The 21,684-nt window shown below is 42.9% G+C and overlaps 1 protein-coding gene across 1 annotated transcript in view; it reads left to right on the forward strand.

The window, feature by feature from the left end:
- LOC121611259 (protocadherin Fat 4) overlaps window positions 1-21,684 on the forward strand; it is a 105,632-nt gene that overhangs the window by 34,570 nt on the left and 49,378 nt on the right. The window contains exon 3 of the mRNA XM_041943700.1: window positions 20,502-20,633. Within this exon, the coding sequence (XP_041799634.1) occupies window positions 20,502-20,633 (132 nt within the window). The remainder of the gene's footprint in view (window positions 1-20,501; window positions 20,634-21,684) is intronic.

Below are 21,684 nucleotides of genomic sequence, written 5' to 3' on the forward strand. Positions count from 1 at the left end.
TTGTCAGGGTCTTTTTTTCTGGCCTCTTTATTCCTGCTGCAGAAGTGCTGTAGATTTTGACTTGGAAACTCTTGGTGCCATCTCAGATCTTCCTCACTTGAGTCAGAAGCATATTTTTTTCCATGTCGAGTTCTTCCAAGTCATTTGTAAAAAAAAAAAAAAAAAAAAAAAGAAGTGGTCTGCTAAAAGCTTTTCTTCCTTTGAATCATCTTGGACTGAAACGGAGAAAGACGGCGTTTGAAAACTGTCACATTTCCTCTGAAGATATTACTCTTGACATCTCAGTAAACGGATGAGTTAGTAGGTTATTTCATAAACACTCCCCTGACTGAGCTCTTGCCATGATATTCAAACAATATTTTCTTAAAAAGTTAAGTGTGATGTTGCAGCAGTAAAGCTTTTGTTCTCTGCTGTCAGTCCTCACACATATAGCATGTCTTCTATAAGCATATAGCTTCCAGCGGTGAGTAGCACTGGTTAGGTAGTAAATCCCACATACTGGTTGTAAAGCTGATTTACAGCCACGATGGCCGCAGTCGATTACAGTTTGAACTAAATCTGGCTCAGCTCTGTTTATCTTCTAAATCTGGATGCTGGAGAACGTTTAATTAGTGTCAATAGTGGTTTAATTATCCCATTCGTTTTCATGTCATAGGTTATGGGCAGCATGCTGCGCAGCATAAATACACTTGTGTTACACTTGTGGAATGTGTGGAAAATAACCAAGATGTGGTACCCTTAAATCTGACGACCCCACACCCCATAGAATAGATCTTGATCATGCTGGGAGAGTGAGTTCATTTTTATACTGTGTATTTATGCTGCTTTATATTGAATCTTTACAAAAGGCAGGCCTGTTCTGTTTTTAACCAGAATACACCAGCGTGGATATGGAAGTCCCGATGTTTCATTCTTAAGCATGAACCCAACTTTGGACAATGTCATCAAGATAGAAATAAACAGCCTGGCCGGCAGAAGGCGGGGAGGTTTGGAAAACTGATTACAGGCCTTCGATTTCTAGCCCACACTTGACCAAAGAATCAACATATTTACTGTATAACATTTCAGGAATAGATGAGACGAGAGACCAAACAAAAAAAAAGGAAACGAAAGAAAGAGGAGAGTGTTTAACAGAAAATAGCATCACTCTTTTCGATTGCCAGCTCCAGGGAGTCTGCCAATAACAACATCGAGGGGAGTCTGCTGCAAAGAGGAGTGCACTCCTTTTTGGATGGATTACATTAACAACCTTTGTTGAACTCTGCCCAAGAAAAAGAAAAAAAAATGGATCGCTGTCACTCTGCTGGAAGTCATGGCAGCTCGGCGCAAACACTCCGCAGCTCATCGCTCTCAGTATCTCCTAAAAGCAGACTTAGCCACATTTAGGGTATTTGGGGTAAAGGTTTTTATCATGCGTACATACACTTTACTCTGCCCTCAGTTTGACTTATGGAGGATAAATGGCATCTGTAATCTGTGTTTGTTTTTATATGTGTGTGTGCGTTGAGTGTGCGTGCGTGCTGGTGTGTGAGTGTAGGTGAGATAATGCAGAATACGTCAGCCTGGGCTTAGATTAGCTTTAGCGCATGTTGAGTGATTCACTTCTGGGTTATCTTAATTCTTTCAGATAAGGTGGACGGTTCTCAGACTCCCACACTCTCACTATTTCACCACGCTCTCTTGCTCGGATCCTACCTGCAGTCAGCCCAAATTAATGTAAGTGACGGGAGCTTGGTATCGACGCAGATAATTGGGCTCAAAAGTGTCGTAAGCGGCCACACACACAGCAACGTGAGCCATTTAGTGATTTAAATGAGCCGAAGCGAGCCTGAAAGCACACAAAGTACACAGTCTTCATCGGGCCAACATTACGTTCACATTTGGGTTTGCATACGCTGCAGTGGCCTCAAATAGCTCAAAGTGAAAGCCTCAGCCAATGATCTATTCTCCAAAGACAAATGGCAGAGCTGTAATACCACTTATTTTCTTAACCCTGGCCAAAGCGTAATGAACATCTGCAAAAATTACACATCTTAATAAGATTTTCCGAGCCGCTCTCCACAGTTTTTTTGACGTCACTTCAGCCCCCTTCCCTGACATCTTTACCCCAAAATTCACATCGTGCCCCTGAAAACTTTCCCACCCAGGCTTCCCTACTCACAGTGACAGACACCATTCATTAGTGTCTCCTTATTTGTCCGTGCTGTACAGCCTTTTCCAAACAACGGGGATGAAGCAAACACCCAGGAGTGTCTAATGGTCTCCCCAGCTGTTGATGCACTAATTGCAGAGGCCTCGGAGCGCTGCGTATCCGTCTTTGAGGCCGTGATGGATCTCGGAGAACAGTTGCAGATGAGAATGGTCGCAGATGAAACGACACAGGCAGAGTTGGGCTTCGCACAGAGAGGCTAACATATATCACTCCCCGTTTTTGATAAATCGCTTCCTTTCCCAAACACAGCTGCTTAGTCAAATTTTGGTCCCCCCCCCCCCCCTCCTCTTCACTGCTGCCCCAAGAAAAGCGAAGACATTGTGGATAAATGTTAGTGTCCGGTCCCACCTGAAATCACTCTGTGGTGTATGGTGAAGTGCTGCATGGGACACAGTGTGGGATGAATTATCCATATCCGCCTCTGGAACACTGACCATCCTCAACTGTAAATTATCAAGCAGTAGTCCCATCTGTCCAAATGCCTGAAAGCCTTAAATTATTATCCGAGAGAGACGTGAAAACATGCAGAGATGTCTCAGCTAAATACAGAACTTTGCAAACAGTTGTAGCTTGAAGTAAAATGTTATTGTGTTATGGACCAGTGCACCAGAAAGTATCATGTTAACTAACTTGGAAAAACTATAAACTTACATATAAACACATATATTTAGTATAGGATCCCTCCATATTATGTTAATGTGGCTTTACATCCACGTACTTTAGATTGTGTGGCTATTGCTGCATACCAGAGGGGACCAGCTAGCAACAGAGTTAGAGTACAGCACTTGAAACCATTTGTCATTGTTCAAGAGATTAATCCAAAGCACCTCACAGCGCCACGGGACATTTATAAACCTGGCAGTGTGCATGATATCCCCTAATTACTGAACTACAGTGGACCACAGTGATTCAAACTGACGCAACGAGGCAGTAAAGCAAGTTTATTCATCAATATCATGAACATTGGCCCCTTCATCCACATGGAAATACAACCCTGATTCTAAAAATGTTGGGACGCTGTGTGTGTCCTCATCAGCTTCATTGATTTTTGTAAATATCTGCTTATTCTGAATTTGATGCAGCAACACGTTTCAAACAAGTTGGGACGGGAGCAACAAAAGACTGGGAAAGATGTGGAACGCTCCAAAAACACCTGCTTGGATCATTCCACAGGTAAACTGGTTGATTGGTGACAGGTGATAGCATCATGAGTGGGTATGAAAGAGGCATCCTGGAAAGGCTCAGTGGTTCACAAGCGAGGATGGAGCGAGGTTCAGCACTGTGTGAAAACATGATTGGTTAAAGGATGTTACTGCACAGGTTGTTTGCAGATGATTGTATTCTGTTTCTGTGTCCACAGCGTCTTCTGTAGGAGATTTCACCTCATTAAGGAAAGGACATTTTCACAGTAGCGTTTGACGTTAACAGCATTTCCCTTAAACTGCTGTTTCAAAGTTAAAGACTGAACCATCATGCTGAATGAAGTTTATTTATATATTTGAATATCACATACAGCGCTCCAGAAGGCTTTGTAGGCCAGTGACATCAGCATTACGTGAAGGAATGCAACAAAATAGTATAATAAGATACTGATTTTTGATTGGTGGTACATGTGTGAAGTTAAAAATGTCCCACTCGCTTTGGCTCAACTGGACTGTCAATCATCAGTGAATAGAAAATACTGATCTGGGGTCGGAGACTTGGATCAGTAAATAGGGAGACTGATTTTGTCTTTGTTTTGAAGCCGATTCTTCCCCTTTAAGTGTGTAAGAATGGCCAGGCTGCATTAAAGCATTCACTTGTCGTAGTTTCTCACACTTTATCGGTATTCAGCGAACATTGTGTGAGCCGACCAAACGTCCCGCTGTTGCATTGATGTGGTGAACAGAAATGACACAATCTTGCAATTTTCTCTGAGAATGGGATTGTCACCGGAGCAACGGAGAACTATTTCCAAATTTAGCCTGTCAGCGCTGCGCTCATAAAGATATGTTGTTGGCTCGGTCGTTCCCTCAGCGAGAGGAGATAAGAGGGAGGTGAGAGAGAGATGGCGAAATGCAGCTACAGTTTGGATTTGTGTGTTTAAGACAAAGCACTGAGTGAGAAAGTGTGTTTGCCTGTTTACAAAAGATAAGAGAGTGAATTAGTGTGTTAACAGTAAAAATCTTGGCCATAATCTGCTATCAAACAGCCCTCCGTGTGCTCGCCTCCCTCGCATAGCACGTCTCTTGTTAAAATTCCATTCATGGATCAGTCCATTCACATATTTCTCACACTGATCTTTCCCTGATTTGGATCCTTAGTTTAGCAGAAAACAAACAAACAGTTGTTGTGTCATTCATGTGAGATTATGTCAAAATCTTCTCACGCCGCGATGTCCGTTTGCCGTTTGTTTCACGTGACCGTGTTTGGCTTTCTAGTAATGAGCCCGATCTTTAAAAGGTGCCCAGCAGGCCAGGCAGCGCTTTTGACAATTCCATTCCCCGTCTGGCTGACCTTAATCTGGATTAGTTGATTTTCTTTCCTTGGATTAACAGCTTGTGGTTCAATTAAACATCATGCAGCCCAATGAGCTTGAATCATGGTGTTACAGAGTGCTGCACGGAGCTCAGAGTGTAACTGAAAAAGCTCCAGCTTCAGTGTTTCCTCTGTGGACAGCCTCCACTGTCCGGCCAAACCATCTGGCCTGGGGAGATTTTTTTGGCCTAGCGAGTCTTAAGGCTACCGTGCTTTGCAAAGACATTCTTAGACAATGTGGAGACATGCAGAGAGGTGATAGCTAAAGGGTTAGAAAGACTCTGAAAGGCAGTTAGGAGTCTCAACTATGAAAACATTCCTCAGAAGTACTTTTTTTCCCCCTTGATTTAAAGCTTTATGGATAGAGACAAAGAAGCATTTTATTCTGGATAGCCTAAGTAATGTTCGACCAAAGCCCTGTGAAAAGGCGAGAGAGGAGAGCTCACGCTGTTTTTAGCTGTTGTCACTACCTTCATAAGTTCAAACCGGCTGATTTAGCCCGCAGCTGTCAAGGTAAAGTAGGTAGTTAACTTGCTTCTATTCCAAAATCATCAGCCATGGTTGTTTGGTAACCATGGTTGCCTTGATGTTCACATTTTCAGTTTATTTTTGGCAGGACTTCTACTGTATCACATGCAATTATGTGCCCAATGAGCAGAGATAGGAACAAAACAATATATTTATTACTTCTAATTTAGCATGTTTCTCTATTTTTAATTGTTTTAGCTAATTCCAGTGTTATTACTGAGCCTAGCTGAGCAGCTCTGAGTTAAAACACTATAACAACTAGAGCAACCAGAAAGTCTTCTCTGGGCAGGCTGGGAAAACATGGAGAGAAGAACTTGAATGAGAAAGCCCTCCTCAATAAATAACATTTAGGTGCCCTTGAGAAAGGCACTTACCCACTCATTCAAGCCACAACTGCTCAGACCGAGCTCCTCGCTGCCAACAGTAGATGGCTGTGCTTGCACTGAGCAGCTCCCAGGTGTGAATGTGTGCAACTGCGTGAATGTGAAGCAGACTACGTTAATGCCTGCTCAGCAAAAACCCCTCCCTGGGTGGAAAGATGAGAATGCAATGGTTTACCGATGAACCGAACTTCATGTCAGATGGAAATTATATCATCGTAATGGAAAGCGAACCCCTTGCTGTGCGACAGTCTGGTGTGACGTTTATTTTGTTAGAAATATCTCATTATTTTTCTTAACTGTTGAGCTGTAGTTTAAACAGGTAGGAATAAACAGTGATGGCCGGGAGCCGGATTCACTTGAAATCCGAGCCACATGTCACAGGAATCTGGAATGAAAGAGGAGCTTGCGGGTGCAGCGGAAAAATAGAAACAGGAATTAAGACCAGAGGGATGTGCATGCGGACCGGAGAAGCACATGAGTTTGACTGACAGTGTGTATTGAAGGCTGATATTGCTGAGACATTTTTTTGCAGACGTCTTTCATTATCATGCCCGAGTTTGAGACTCATTAAGGATGTTTTCGTCAAGCGTCTGAAAAACAGCATCTCGACCACCGTGGAGCTCTGAAGTTGTGTAACTTCCTGCTGTTTAAACAGGAGGTGCAGGCAGAGGATCTAACCTAAAGTTTGATCGAAGGCAGGAAGGTGGGGTTGTTTAAACGCCAGCAGTGTGGCTGTACGGATGTAGTGTTGGTCTTTGGGTTGGCCAGTCACCCTCTTTGGTCCAGACTGAAATGTCTCAACAAACTATTGGATGGACTGCCATGAAACCTGGTCCAAACATTCATGGTCCCCAGAGGAACACACCCCTCTGACTTTGGTGACATGTCAGAGGGGTGCTAAGATAAGATGCTAAGCTAAGATGGTGAACACTGTAAACATTATACCTGCCAAACATTAGCATTAGCATTGATAGCATTTTAGCATACTGGCATCTGCATTCAGCTCACAGTGTGACTGCGTCTCATCACAGGCTGAAAGAGCGATTGGCATGACTGCAGACTCTCGGTTAGTTTGGCATTGAGTCACCTGTGATGATTTTTCATGAGGTTTGGACCTTTAAACTGAATTCCTCCAGACTGAACAGGTATTTTGACAGTTTAGATTGAGGAGATTTTCCAAAAACATTCCATCATATCAGCATTGGACCTTTGATATCTGGTATTTAGTGGAAAGCCAACAAACTGAAACACCTTGAGACACCACACTAGAACCAAACCAGTAGCAGCTGAGAGAGGGATGGGGGGGTCGCAAGGGGGGGAGGACGAGAGGAGGTGGAGAGTAAAGAAAGAAAAGGAGCAGAGAGGAGAGACAAGAGGCCCAATTGACTTTAGGGCCTCACTTGTCTTTTTCTGGTGTCTCAATTGCTGCCCTCATTCCCCTTTTCCACTCCCTCGTTGTCCTCCTCTCTCTCTGTCCCGCCGTGCCAAGTGGTTGGTTTCGTCCATGCATACCAGGCCGTGGTGGTGGTGGTGGTGGTGGGGGGGGGGGGGGTGGTGGGGGGGGGGGGGGGGGGGGGGGGGGGGGGGGGGCTGTTGGACGGTTGGAGGTGGAGGTGGTGACTGTTCCTGTCGGTGACTAGATCGTATGTGACACTGTAAGCCCTTTTACCCCTGCGCAGCCCTTCTTAAATCCTCTTCTCTGCACTGACTGACAGCAGCCAGACGTCCTCCAGCTTAGACATTAAAAGCTTTTTCCCCCTCCTGTCCTCGATGACGTGCAAACTGTCAAACCAATGTTTTGATTTTTTGACTTAGCGTCCGCGACCGCTCGTATGGTAATGATACTGGCACGGTTTGCGGCCGCACGGATGTTTTTCCTGAATCCGCAAAAAGTCATGAAAGTGGAACTGACTGTTTGTGGGTAAATATTGTTTTCGTTAGGAGGTCTCATCATTGACATCCTGTTAAAACTGCCCCAGACACTAACGGGAAAATAAAAGCTGATCTGATTTTATAGCATCGTACATGCTCAGGATAAGATCTTGCCCCTTTTGCTTTTTTTTTCCCAGTAAGAAATCTGCGTATTTGTGTTATCCGAAGCGGTTCAGTCTAAACACATCTCATAAAGATTCGGGCTCTGAACATAATGCGCCTTTTCCCTGGATGCGTTGTTTAAAATGTTGTGTAAATGTTGAATTAATATGTCACTTGTCAGGGCTGTGTTTGTGTGTTTGCATGGGTGTGGAGTGAGTTTGGGTTACACTGCCCGCGTTTCATCCCTGCATTGTTTGCCACAGATACTGATAATGACTTTAGATTTTTTTTTTTGTTGTTGCTCTTGCTGCTAGACTAAACAATTTCCTGGGGCGTAAACACCAACTTTGTCGGACTTTGGTGTTCACCGTTTTAAGAAGCCCTTTGTTTGAGAGTTTGCTGATTGCTGGTTTTACTTCCCAAGTCAGAAGGGGAGAAGGACAGTGTTGCTCTTTTGTTGTCTGGGTATTTCTTTCTGTCAAATTCCCACATGCCCACAAGTCTTGTTGTCTGGGCGGTCTGTCTCTTTTTTTATTGGTAAAAGTCTGGAGGATTTATTTAAACAAGAAGTGATAGAAATTAAGTACAGAAGTCGGCCCCCTCCTTCTTCTTTTCTTCTCCCGATCCAGAAAATACATGTCAGAGCTGCAGGAAAGGTCAACTAACAAATGACACCCTTGTGCTAAACTGAGGTTTTGACCCCAGAGTAACCAAGAGCTCCCACAATGCAACTGCTCCGAGGAATTAATCATCACCTTCTGACCTCGCGCGCTGACCCTCTAAACCCTGGAGAAAACCTAAAGGTGTTATGGATGATAGTAGAGACACTAGAAAGGAGGAGGAGAGTGAGAAAAAAACGTCTTAGAATATGAGCTGCTTCCTCTCTCATGGGGCGTCTATGGGGCCTTTTATGAGTTGACAATTAATAGTCTCTGTAGGTTTCCTGAATGCTGAATTGAGACGAATTGTCTCTCGGCTATTCAGCTGCGTTCAAGCGTGCCGCCAGACAAAAAGGAAAAAAAGAAAGAAGCCATGGCTGTGAAGGCGAATTACCCATAAGGCTGTTTTTGAAACATTTCCCTTGTGTTTCGCAGACACAGGCCCTATGGGAAGACCTCCACACACTCGTGTGCACTCACACACACTTACACACCACCCAGTGAAGTGACCATTTCAAAAAGTCTGCCAAAACAGAGCCGCTTTAAAGTAGTGATCTTTCAGCAGCTCTTCTCATCGCGATCCATTTAGCAACGGGGCCGGTGAAAGAAAACAGATCATATTGAGTCTGACATTTGTTTGTTCGTGCTTGACGTCCGAAGGCAGAAATTACATTCGCTCATTTCAGTAGCCACAGAACGGCGTGCTATACGTCAGTCGCTTTTCCCTCACAGACAGCGAGGCATTGATGTTACGGCCGGACCGTAAATCACGAAGAGAGTGCCTCAAATTATGTAGAACTCCAAAAGGAATGAGAGGCGAGGCTGTTGCTCCATGGAGAAAGTTCTGGATCGCGTCCGTAAAATGCAAAGGATGAATCTGGGAAGTGCCATGAACAGTGGGAGATAATGAAATGTGCGGGCAACATGGGACGGCCATTGAAATTTCTTTAATCCACTAATGATGTCTTAGAGGCCTAGAATTCGTCTTTGGCCACAGGATTTCTTCCCATGCTATTTTGTCTTGGTGGCTGAAGTGCATACAAATGGCTTGTTAATTAAGATGGATGGTACTTCCAAAGGGCCCATCTTCATGATAATACGAGAGAGTTAAACGTAAAGCCTTGTGAGAGCTCCTTGTAGTGTGGAAGTGCCTGTGGAGGTATGTGTGCAGCATGACGGGGGAGGGTTGGCTTCACCGTCGCACATGTATGAATGAGCATGTCATAGCCTCCCATGTGAGTGGCGCACAGTTTGCATTTTCATCCATTTGTGTGTGAGAAGGAGAAAAGAGAGGCAGAGCTATCACAAGGCCCTCCAGTCTGTTTCCATGAATGGCCTCAGCAGGGGGAAACTGTCCCTCATTGTCAAGTTATTTGGCAGAAGTCTTTTTTACGCCACCTCATGTTAAATTCATCAACATTTCTCCGTCATTTTTTTTTTTTTTTTGCCCCTCAGAATGTCTTCAGATCAGGTTTTCTTGCCAAGCTGGTTCCTACAGAGGCCTAAATGACCGCGGCAGATGTACGGTGCACCGAAAAGAGCCACTAGCTTTCAGGACGACGAAGAGGTTCCTCCTTAGATCAGGATTAACCTGAGATGGTGTGAAATATTATTTTTAAGAGCTTGATTTTGACACCCACTTTGTTTAATATGTAAAACTGCATTAATCAAGCAGTCAAGAAGCAGACCAACAGACTGTGTTCTGATGAAATTGTTGTGGCTAACGAATTAGCATCAGCATAACCGGCAGGTAGCGTACGGTTGCTGCTGCAGCTGGTGAGTGTGGTGAGGCTAAACCGAACCCTAAATGTGCCAACTATGGCAGGACAAAAACAGTAGGTGGGTGTATAAACAGTTGTGGGGTCAAGATGTAGTTACAGCACATAATTCCCTTTAAAACCCCAAACTGTTGTTTCCACATTTTCATTGCTTTTTATGCTAAGCTAAATTTCCGCTTCTTGCGGCTCATGGGATTGGTATGTATCTTATTTCATTTTAAGGAAGTAATTTTGATCTTTGCACTAGCACGTAGTAAATTGGTGCAAAATTGTGCCATCGCAGGAACTGATTTTTTTATATGAACAGAGCTATTTAACATCACAGTGCAGCAAACTGAATCCCAAACAAAACAGGAGCTATCACCAAAGCTACCATGTTGTTTTTAATCTGATCAGTAGGAGCTTCTGGGTGGCAGTTGGGAGCACAGGTCAGCTACTAGCGCGACTACTGCATGACCTCCACCCCCACCCCACCCCCGGCCGCTCCGGTGCTCCTCCCACCGTTAATGTTTGCAGGGGTCTCTCATATAAACAGGGGCTGCAGGGGGTGCCTGGAGCTTTTCACACAACAATCCGAGACCTGTTTTGGATTAAAGCTGGTTTCCGCAGACACAGGCTCACCGTGCACACATGCATGTACATTCCAGTCCTCCACTCCTCCGCTCACGCTTGTTTAAACGAAGTAAACAGCAGTTAAGCATCGTCTTTTTTCAATTCTCACCTCGGCCTTTTTCTTTCCCACCGAGAGCTCTGCCAGCCAGTGATGTGTTCAGTTCAACTGAAGTTCAAAAGTTAAATGTAAAACTGATTTTTTATGATGTGAATGGAAACTGGCATTCTTTTGTGATTTTCAGTGCATTCTTTCTTAATAATGTGCAAATACACTACCTAAACTAGCCTCGAAAGCCAAGTTTTTTGTTGATGTTTTTTCCTGAATTGCTAGAAGTAAAAGGGGGCAGATTTCAACCCTTAACCCTGTCACGTACTAACAAGAAGACAGGGAAAAGTCTGGGAACAACATTTCCTTTGATGCTTTGTGAACTCCTAAACACGATGGAAACCAGATCTAATGAAGTGATAATAAAATCAGTCCCTAACATCATTACAGTAGGCTAATTGTGTAACCCAGATTTCTAGATGGAGGAGCTAACTTACTGCAGGGGGGAGATGTCATCACAGACGTGACTTGTTAATAATTAGGGCAGATCCAGACAGAAATCTTTCACTAATGCTTTTTTCGTCCCCTCAGCTCCTGTAAATCTCCTGCATTTATCACTGGTTGACAGCAACTATGAAATGGATGCCATAATAGTCTTTAAAGCCTCTCGCAGCCCTTCCAAAAGTCTTGGAAACCAACTTCGGCTTAGGAGAAAGATGCCTGATATCTACTGTATATCACTTAGATCTAGTCTTTATCTGTTAAAATCCTGCTGACATTACATACTGGGCCATTTGGAACAATCTCTCCGTCTCATGTATATTTATGATGGCTCCAGACAAATCAAATTTGCGTCAGCCGGAGACAATTATATTACTTTTTTGGACACACCAGTGGTTGAAGAAGTACTGCTTTATTTAAGTAGGTAGCTATACCACTTTGGAAAAATACCCCATTATAAGTAAGATCTTAATCATGAATATATTTCATCAAAAGTACAAGTATGATGAAGAATGGTCCCTATCAGTGTGCTGAATTAATGATTTATCGACCTGTGCGCTGTATTTTTAATGTTGTAAGTGGTCCAGGCTCCGACTACTTCATTATAATCCACGAGAGTTTACGCTGTAGCAATGTGTTATATTGCAGCTGTCGGATAAAAGCTGAATCTTGTATCTCCAATTTTGGGGATTTTCCTTCCTTTTCGTATCAGTTGATGGATTACATGCTTCACTACAGGCTGGAAAACATCCTCTTACCTCTTATCCTTTGTGAAAATGCCATGAAGTTTAACACAAGGCAGCTCTTGAAAAGTTGACATTGTTATCTGGAAACTGCAAATGAGCTTATCCATGTTTTTCAGCAAAGAAAGTGGTAACTGCAGCCGTCAGAAGTATATTTCAGTCTGGAACAGTGTCCAAAAATGGTAATACCCATGTGAAATACTTAGTGGTGTAACACAGTCACAAGTAATTGCACTTAATTACTTGTTCTGTCGTGGATGTTGTATTTCAGCTCAAATCTGTAGGTTTTTGTTACCAGAAACGGTTAAAAATCACAAAATCTTGTGTGTTTTTGATCTATTTTGATCGTTTTTATGAGCAATCACAACGTGCTGTGTTTCTCACTTGCTCTCCTTTCCATGGTCTGCGTGGTTTGAAAGCCGTAATTGGAGGTAATTGTGGAGAGAGAGAGTGATAAGGCCGTAGACTCACGCAGAGTCAGTGGCACCGACACGGATACCGATAGACGGCTGATTCCAGTTATGGTCTCCCTCCATTTTTTAAGAAGTCCTTAAAACCGACAGACAACTGATAAAAAGAAAATACATTTCTTTCCTTACCTCTTCAAAGCATACTTTTCACAAATTGGCTAATTATTTTGTTTTTTACCTTTCATCTCCCATAAAGAAGAAAATGCTTGTTTTGATGTTCTAACCTCTTAATCCAGGGATACAGAACGTGCTGCATTTAATAGGCTACGGCAATTTCCATGATGGCTTTGAATTGTGCTCCAGCTTCAAGGAGAGCTAAATCTTGTCTCGCCTCCATTAGCTCTGCTCTGATCTTGCACAAGGTCTAATTAAACCTTCCATCTAACTCTCTCAGGTAGGAATAATGGGGAAAGAGTTATGGCTGTTTATAGCGAAGAAGAACCCCGGTTTGCAGCACTCCTGGCCGGATACAGGCCCATTAAAAATTGCGATCCATCACGATTTGTTTCCACTCTCCTGTGTGCGCAGAGATGTCGATGAGCCCAGATCCTCCTTGAAACAGTACACCGGTCCAGATGACCTGGTGGGTTATTCGTTCTGTCGGATTATATGTCCCACCAGAAATGCTCAGAGGGAACCTCGCTTGGCAAGGGTTTGCAGGGGGCTTGAAGGGGCCTGCTGTAGACAAACAATCTTTTAACAGTTGGTGAAGTGGTCCACCGAGAGGACAGTGATCCCCTTTATTAAAACCACTTGTCCAACATTGTCTCTGCTCTCTCTCCCCTTGTTGGTTACATAAGGCCAAGGTGCTTTGTGATAGTTTGCAGACTCTCCTGTTTTGTTTTGTTTTGTCTGTCTCTTTCTCTTACTCACTCATGCTTTTTTTCCCCCTTTCCATGGGACTGCAGTAGATTTCTGGGGGACTTGAGGGGGATATGATCGTATCCTGACTTCTCTCTTGCGCAGTGCGTTGAGGTTTGGCTGACGTCCAGCTTTGTCTGCTTTTTCCCGGGCACATTCCCATCTCCGGCACGCTCAAATTCCTGTCTCCGGAGCGCGCTTGCACTTTGCCGAGCCTGATGACTGTGGTCGGAAGATGAATTGCTCTGCAGGCATTTGTTTGACAGATCGAGCCAGTTGCGATTGTTCACGTCTTAAAGAAGCCGTACGGAAGAGATCAGTTTGACCTTGTCTTAATTATTTAGTCGTGTTTCCTTTTGTTGTTAAAAGACAGAGCCAAGATGGCACTTCCACCGGCGTCCTTGACCCACAGAACCAATGAGTTCTTAAACTTCCCATAAATCTGAACCCGAGAGTCTATGACGTTCCATCTAAACAGTTGAAACAGCCACAAGGAGAGGTGGAGAAGGAAGAGGAGATGAAGTGAAATAATGATGGTCTTTGTCTGCATATCTACGGAGTTGCAGGAAATGAATTATGTTGACTGTGGCTTTTTATCTCTCAGGTCCAGCCTTTGCAATTTCTCTTACGCAGCAGGACGCTCATCAGGTCATGCCATACGGTTTTCAGATTAAGCAAGGCAAACACAGACCTGTTTTTTTCTAGACACTCCGTAATCCATTTTCAAAGTTGAGAGGATGACAGATTCCTCGGTACAATACAGTGGCTCTTAAATAGAGCAGGGACTTTGGGGAAAGTATGATTTTTCCGACATGCAGGAAGCTTGTGGGAGTTTAACACTTTGTTGGAGCAGTTGTGGGAATTAGCGAGGACGTCCTTACTGACCTGCTAGGGTGCGGTTCTTCGAAAGTTTCGCAGTCAGCGGTTGGAAGGATGTAACCACTGTGTCTGAATATGAGAAGGCTCAGTGATGACTCTCCTGCTAGGAGCCTTTGTATTTTTCTGCTTCTGTTGGAATACTCTGCTGACCGGCCCAAGCTGTACCAGCCTTTGGCTCTTCGCAGTCTCAATGCACTGTCCTCACGTTACACAAGGCCTGGCTGAGGCCTCACACCAATGTAACCTTAGATAACCATCATGTCATTGTAAACAAACAGTGCATTATACCTCAGATTGGATTGGTTGTGGTTATTTATTCATTACATGTCGGTAGAATCAGCACGTTTCAAAGGCTTTTAGTGTTGACTCTCTTTTATGGCATTGCAAAAATTCCTTTGTGCCGTTTAGCTGTTTATACAGCGCCAAAGCCTGAGTAATTTCTTTTAACAGCGTATGATTTTGGCTCTGGCTCGCTGATGAAGTGTTATATTTGGAATTGCTTTGTGATCCCAGTTTTTTTTTTTGTCATCGGTAAAAAATGGATGATGCAAAGTGGAATCATTCAATCTCAGAGGCCAAGTATAATGAGAGCTGGAAGTCAGTGCTTCCCCCAACCCTTGACCCCGACTCGTCAACAGCGTCTAATCAGACGTTCAATCATTTTGAAATGATTAGTTCCTGCAGGAGGCGCACCCTGCTCCGGTTTTTATGATCAGATGAGCTCAACATTTACAGGCCAACTGTTGCATCAGTTGCACTCAGAGGTTACATTTTTTGTGCAAGGTCTGCTTTGGAAGAACTGTTTGTGCTAATGATGTGAATTTTAACCTTTTAAATCAGAGGTTCATGGTGTTCAACGGAGCGAGCATGCACTGTATCACTCATCTGTAATCCAAACCATTCCTCACCTAATTAATCAGGCCCTCTACCGGTTATTAAAAATTACTGAGTCGGTAACTGACAAAATATGTGCACAGCCTACACAGACTGTGCTCAAATCATAGATCTCTTGCTCCTGCAGTGACTTTTCCACCTGTCTGTGTGTCTGTTTGACTGTCTGTCTGCAGAGGACTTGGCAGAACTGCAAGTATGAGATATTTTAAGTGGGAAACATATGAAAACCTGCGCTACCTCCAGTTTTTCGATGATGGGAAAATGGCAACGGTTGTTTGCTCTCAGGGTGCAGGTGATGCTTTTACCTTCAGCTGTAACCAGAACTGTTTCTTCTCACTTTGGATATTACAATGTGGTGGGATGGAAGAATTATTTTGGTATATTGTTTTACTCTTGAGGTAAATGTCTGTACTTTGATGTCTGCTGTCTGCTTGGCTTCCACAAGCAAGTCTTTTTAAAGGTGGCTGAAAGTGGAGTGTCAGTATTACAAAAGGTGAATGCAGCTGCACTTTGATCAGTTCACCCAAACTACAAAAGGATATGCAGTATTCCTCAACTCGCCCGGCCACACAGGTAGTTAGTATTTGAAACGTCTGCCTACAGTGGAGGTTAAAGGATAACTTTTATTTTTTACAACCTGGACCTTATTTCTAGCATTAAATAAATTTAAATTAAACTCTGCGGCGGTCGGCTAGTTTAGCTTTAGTTTGGCACAGCTATGATCGTAGCCGACCGCCGCAGAGTCAGCCGTGTTTTGGCTGGCTGCTCGCAGCGCGAAGCTTTCGGAAATGACATCATCCACGTCAGAGGTAGTTGTCTAGAGACGCCGGATGTTGATAACATGCCACCACGGGCTCAGAGGGGAATAGCACCAGCATATAATAACAAAATATTATAGAATATGAACGAGTTTCGCCGCAGATTATGCGTTATACAGTGGCTGCGCATGGGTGCCCCGAGTACTCGCATTATACGGATATACACGCCGCTCCTCTGGGGCTAATTTCTTCAAAACGACTCCAAATGCCACCAAAGTTGTCTGGGTGAGTAAATGGTTGTATTTAATAAATAAGGTCCAGGTTGTAAAAAACGAAAGTTATCCTTTTAATGGAATTTCATTTGTGCTTCTCAAAGCATTGAAACATGGCATTTGAAAAAGTCAATATCAGCATGTCTTTCTGTAATCAATGCTTTGGTAACTGTGAATAATCCTGGCAGACTTCAGCTTCAGCAGTTTTCATATGGACTACTTCTTTGTTTGAAAGTAGTTCCAGTGAAATCTGTGATTTATTCAAAATAATGGGGACACTTTTACTGGAAAGACAAGTTGTTGTTGAATTTTTCATATGTAGTTTTTCCATGCTTTGTGCACAACAGAAATGAAAATCCCTTCCCCCCATTAGTATCGGGGTCACCACAGAAATTCCAGATATCTCAAAATCTCTGCACATAAAAAACAAAGCTATCTGCATGAGTAGATGTTATTAGAGGTTAGTGGAAAAATCTGTCTTTTTAACATCTTAACACGGGCGCACTGATGCTTTAAATTTAAAGTCTATGAGTGAGAAAGGAGACCAGATTACATAACATAAGATCAGACATCTAAATTATCCCACCTGTCATTCCCGCGTATATCACATAAGCTCTGGGAATTTTTCAACAAGATTAATTTATCACTGCTGAGTACGAGCTCCAGTCTCAACCTCTTGGACAAATATATTCCATCACTTAAGGTCTCATAATCGACAGCGCTCAGGAACCACTTGACGCGTGAATCATTCATACCGCCCTATAAATAATAAAACCCTGGCAGCCAGTTAGCAGCACCTGCAACTTGAAACAGTAGTTCGTGAAACACAATCTTTTACCTTGTAAACTAATGTGTTTCACCTGCCTCGGCCGGGGAGTCTGGGTCCGCCGCAGACAGGTAGAGGGAGCAAAACCTCTCTTCCTGCTTCTCTTAGCCTCCCCCCTCCTGACCTTGCTTCCTCTTCCTCCAATGAATTTTTCACCAAAGCTCTTTGATATATTCCTGTCCCGTGGGAATCTGGATAATGCAAACTGGAAGCGTGCGGCGTAATTATTTCTCAAAAATGCACTTCTACCCTAATTAGTTCACTCCTCAGAAGTGGGCCTTGCATTATTTACACATCAAGGGGACACACAGGGCGGGAGATAAATATTCATTGTTTGTTGACTTTGCCCCGGTCCCTCGGCTCAGGCGCAAGCTGAGTCGAGAGTCGCTGTCATTGTGGCTTGTTTATGCGACTTCTGCATCGCTGGTGCCCAGGACATAATCTGTCTTGTTCTTCTGTAATTATCTCCACTCATGCACACACACAGACACCGATTCGGGGTCGGTTTAATAAGTGGACAACATCCTCATCCTGGCATAAGCAGATCAGATGAGTAAGTGCTCACTGATGAGATATGTGTAATTGTGACCTTGCGCAGACTTGCCCGCTTGCAGTCGGTGTCATAGCAGTAAAAAGCAGGAGGCATATTTAATTCAGCCAGGCTCTGACACCATTTCAGCCATGTCTCCCTCAAGCTTTTTGTTGTGGGTCATCTTTAATGAGCTATTTTTTTTTTCCCAAAAGGAGTCAGTGGAAGCTGTTCCAAAGAATTTCCTGCTACTGTTGGTTGCAAAGCAGATTTGTGGCACATGTGAAGTCTGTTTTCCTGTCCGTAGCCTGGTATGAATAGGCGGCTGTATCTGACCCCCCACCTCGGTGGTCACACGGCCTTGAGGCCCATTGTCTACTCTGTAAATGCCCGCTGGGAAACTGAAAGAGCTGCACCCATTGTCGACTTTTGACAACTGTTCTTTCCCCATTTCCTATTTCATCTCGCTAATGCGTAGCTTCATCTTTGTGTTTTTCGGGGGGTTGCGAAAGAGAGAGGTTGGGGCATCTTGTGATGCCGAGCACAAGAATTACCATAATCACTGTCAACATTAATGGAGATCCTATCACTGGAGAATTTAAACATGGCTTTTCCATATTTATAGAGGCAATAAACAGAGAATGCGCAGCAAAATGTCTGTTATGATTCAAAAGCGAGCCGTGTTTACTGGCTTTGAAATGCATATTTGGGTTAGTGGATGAGGTGGAGGGGATCGCAGTTTAAGTTGTGGGATATGAGTGGAAATGTAATATCGCCACACTAGACAGAGAACATCTGAAACCATAAATGTCTCACTCTCACTGTCTCCAGGGTTTCCACTTTCCCTCAGACATTTGCATAACTGAGCTTGTGTAACTGCTTCTCTGTCCTGCAGTAGGTGGTAGTTTGTGTTCGGCTTGTTTGATTCCCACTGGAACTGTAGCAGTAAATGTATCCGACATACAAACTATTGCTCTTTTGTTTCTTTTGATTCTAGTGCTCTTGTGGTAGGCTGTTTTTTATTTGTGTGTCCTGTCAAACATTTGTGGGCCACTGATGTTGGGTGTTAAGGTCTGGGCTAGCAGCGCTCCAGTTCATCCCAAAGGTGTTGAATATCGTAGAGGTCAGGGCTCTGTGCAGGCCAGTCCAGCTCTGCCACACTAAACTGGGGAAGTCTTCTCTTCATGCACCTGGCTTTGTGAATGGGCACATTTTCATGGCCGCCTTTCCTACATTGTTGCCACAAAGTTGGAAGCTCACTAATACAAAAAAGTTAAAATTTCCCTTAATTGAAACTAAGGCGCTCATGCAAAACCATGGAAAACAAAAGCACAAAAATGCATGTGGAAAGGGTCGTCCATATACTTTTGTCCATGTAGTGTATTGCCCGCAAGCAAGGATGGCAATGAAGGGATCTCCAAGTGTGGTGGGGGAACCATTGTGCTCACATGGTCTTTTGGAAGATGAGGAAAAGTTAAATGTCACTTTGATTTACTTGAAATCACTTCATTTATATAAACAATTGATCTAATCATAGGTTTCACTCTCACCACTGCTGCATCTGTATTAAATTTAGATTATCGGAGCAAGTCTCACTACATGGGATGAAGTTTATCCACATGGGGGGTCTGTGGTCTACAGTAATGTCTGTTTATTTTGGTTTCTAAGACATGAAAGTGAAAATCCCTTCGCTGCAGTTAGTTTGCTCTCCTGTTACACTCACTGTAAGTCTCTATGGAAAAGAGCCTTCAGTCAATTTGTATATTGTACACTTCCTATGAGCTCCAGTGACAGTCCATGAGGTCTATCGTAGACCCACAATGCAGTTCTCTAGATGTGTTAGTTTATAGTAGTGAACAAGTCAGTATTGTAATACTCCTTCTTTTTTTTTTTTTACCACCACTGTTCACGTACTGCTATTGCTAATACTACTAAATATGACAACAAACAACTGTTCTTGTGTTCTTGTCTCTGACAGAGACTGCTACTCCACTAAGCTAGGCTAGCTACCTTTTACTTTGTGTTACTTTTTAATATTATGATTAAATTTAACTACTGCTTTTTGCATGTGGCAACAAACCCAATTACCAAGTACTACTTGGAGCATCGGAAAGAGAAAACAGGTAGGAAATAGTGGGTAAATTAGCTTGAGCTGAAGCTATCTCACCAGCTAATGTTAGCCTTAAGTTAACTAGCCAGAATGCTGACAATGCAGTTTTGTTTTTTACCTCTGTTTTCTAGATTTACAAACTTTTTTTTGCTTTTTTCTCTCAAGACTCAGACTTTTGTATGCATTAATAATTTTCTGTAGTAAAAAAGATGCCAAAGAGGTATCCAATGATTAGCATTCGTGCTACTTTCCTAAACTAGGCCTTTACCTTTGAATAGTACTGGTTTATCTGGTGTTACTTTTCCTCTAATAAGATTACATTTAGCTACTGCTTTATTACTGTGGTAAAACTGTGGTGTTGGTGCATCAAAATTTAGTTTTCAATTACAGGAAAAAGGAAAAAGTGTGTAAATTAGCTTTGGCTAAGTGAGTCCAATCACTACAGTTTGTTTTTTTACCTCTTTTTGGTGTCTGTTTCTTACAAAATGTTCATATTTCAGGGGCATAATAATTTACATACAGTAAAACAGATGCCAAAACATGTGGTTTAAATTCATTGTTGACCAAATATGTAAAGTATAATACAATGTGTGTTTGGCTTTGAAGGGAAGACTAAATAAATCTAAATCATCTTTGGGTAAAACAAAAAAGTCTCTTTACTTTTTGACCTTTCAAGTCAATATACTACACTTCATCCATTCACACTTTTCCACTGTGGCCTGTCTGGAGTCAGAGAATGATAACTTTCCCCTGCTTCTGCAGCTTCTTCATCATCTGAAACCCAAGAAGATGGACGCCTTTTTCCTCGCTGCAGCGACCTTAACAGCCGTAGCAGGCCCAGTTTGGCAGAGCTTTAACGGAAACTGTGGTGTTTATTCTTCCTCTGCAGGTGGAGATCACGCTGCAGGACGTCAATGACAACCCGCCTGTTTTCCCTAATGATATTCTTGATGTGACCATTGAGGAGAACGTCGGAGATGGCTTCAAGATAATGCAGCTAACAGCCACGGATGCAGACGAGGTAATGGCTCCCCAAGTTTCTATTCTGTCTGACAGTGTTTTTGTACTTTTCTCTGCCCGTTTTCCACTCCACTGCTTTCAGAATAGATATCCTGGGAATGATTTGAATTAAGAATATGCTCTAAATTTTTGCTCCTGCAGTGCAGAAACCACTACAGATTCAAATGGGTTTTTAAGGCCAATGCAGCTGTCAATGTTGAAATGGAGTTAAGTCGACATTCAGTATCTTTACGTTGGACTATTTTCATGCCAAACAAATTGCAGATATTCAGGACAGAAAAGCAGTTGAAACAACATTAAGACTGTGGTAGGAAACTGTCGGGCCCCCAGGAAACTTAACAAGCCAGTAATATTCATTATGAAGGTGAGGGTGGTAGCTCACTTATCATAATTCTGATAAAATAACCAAGGAAAGATGTATTTTTCAGCACTTTCCAAATCAAAGTTACATAGTATATCACAATTGCAGCATTTAAGCTCAAACACACAAGAAAGTTCGAGCCACAGCGACAGTGAAATAGAATTAAAATAGAAATAACACAAAACTTAAGAGGAAACTCATCAATTAACAAATGTAAGGAGATGTAAGGGAGTCTTGAGATGTATGTATAAAAAATGTAGTTTCAATTAGCTGATCTGTTGGCAAAAAACAAATGATCTAGAAGTTTCATCCTGATTCTCATGCTGTAAGTAGCAAAAAAAAACGTCTTTATGAGAATTACGTGCATTTGAGCAGTGGAGTGAACAATAGATATGATTTATAAATTGTCCATTGTGAGTTTTAGAGGTTTTTGGTGGGACAAAAAATATGGTGTCAAACATGTAGCCTTAAAGTAGGGCTGAAAAGATGAATTACTTGATTAGTCGATGGATAGAAAATAATCAGCAACCTTTTTGCAGACTTGCAGTCTAAATGTTTAATCAGTTAATTGAAAAAAATAACCAGCACTGCATTATATTAGCAAACTGCTTTAGATCACAGCACGATTAGCTTAACCCATGAACTTTGTCAACACACCTGGCACAAAGTGGCCGAGACAGGTGGCGCTCCC

Source organism: Chelmon rostratus, chromosome 9, assembly GCF_017976325.1.
Source record: "Chelmon rostratus isolate fCheRos1 chromosome 9, fCheRos1.pri, whole genome shotgun sequence".
Classification (NCBI taxonomy): Eukaryota; Metazoa; Chordata; class Actinopteri; order Chaetodontiformes; family Chaetodontidae; genus Chelmon; species Chelmon rostratus.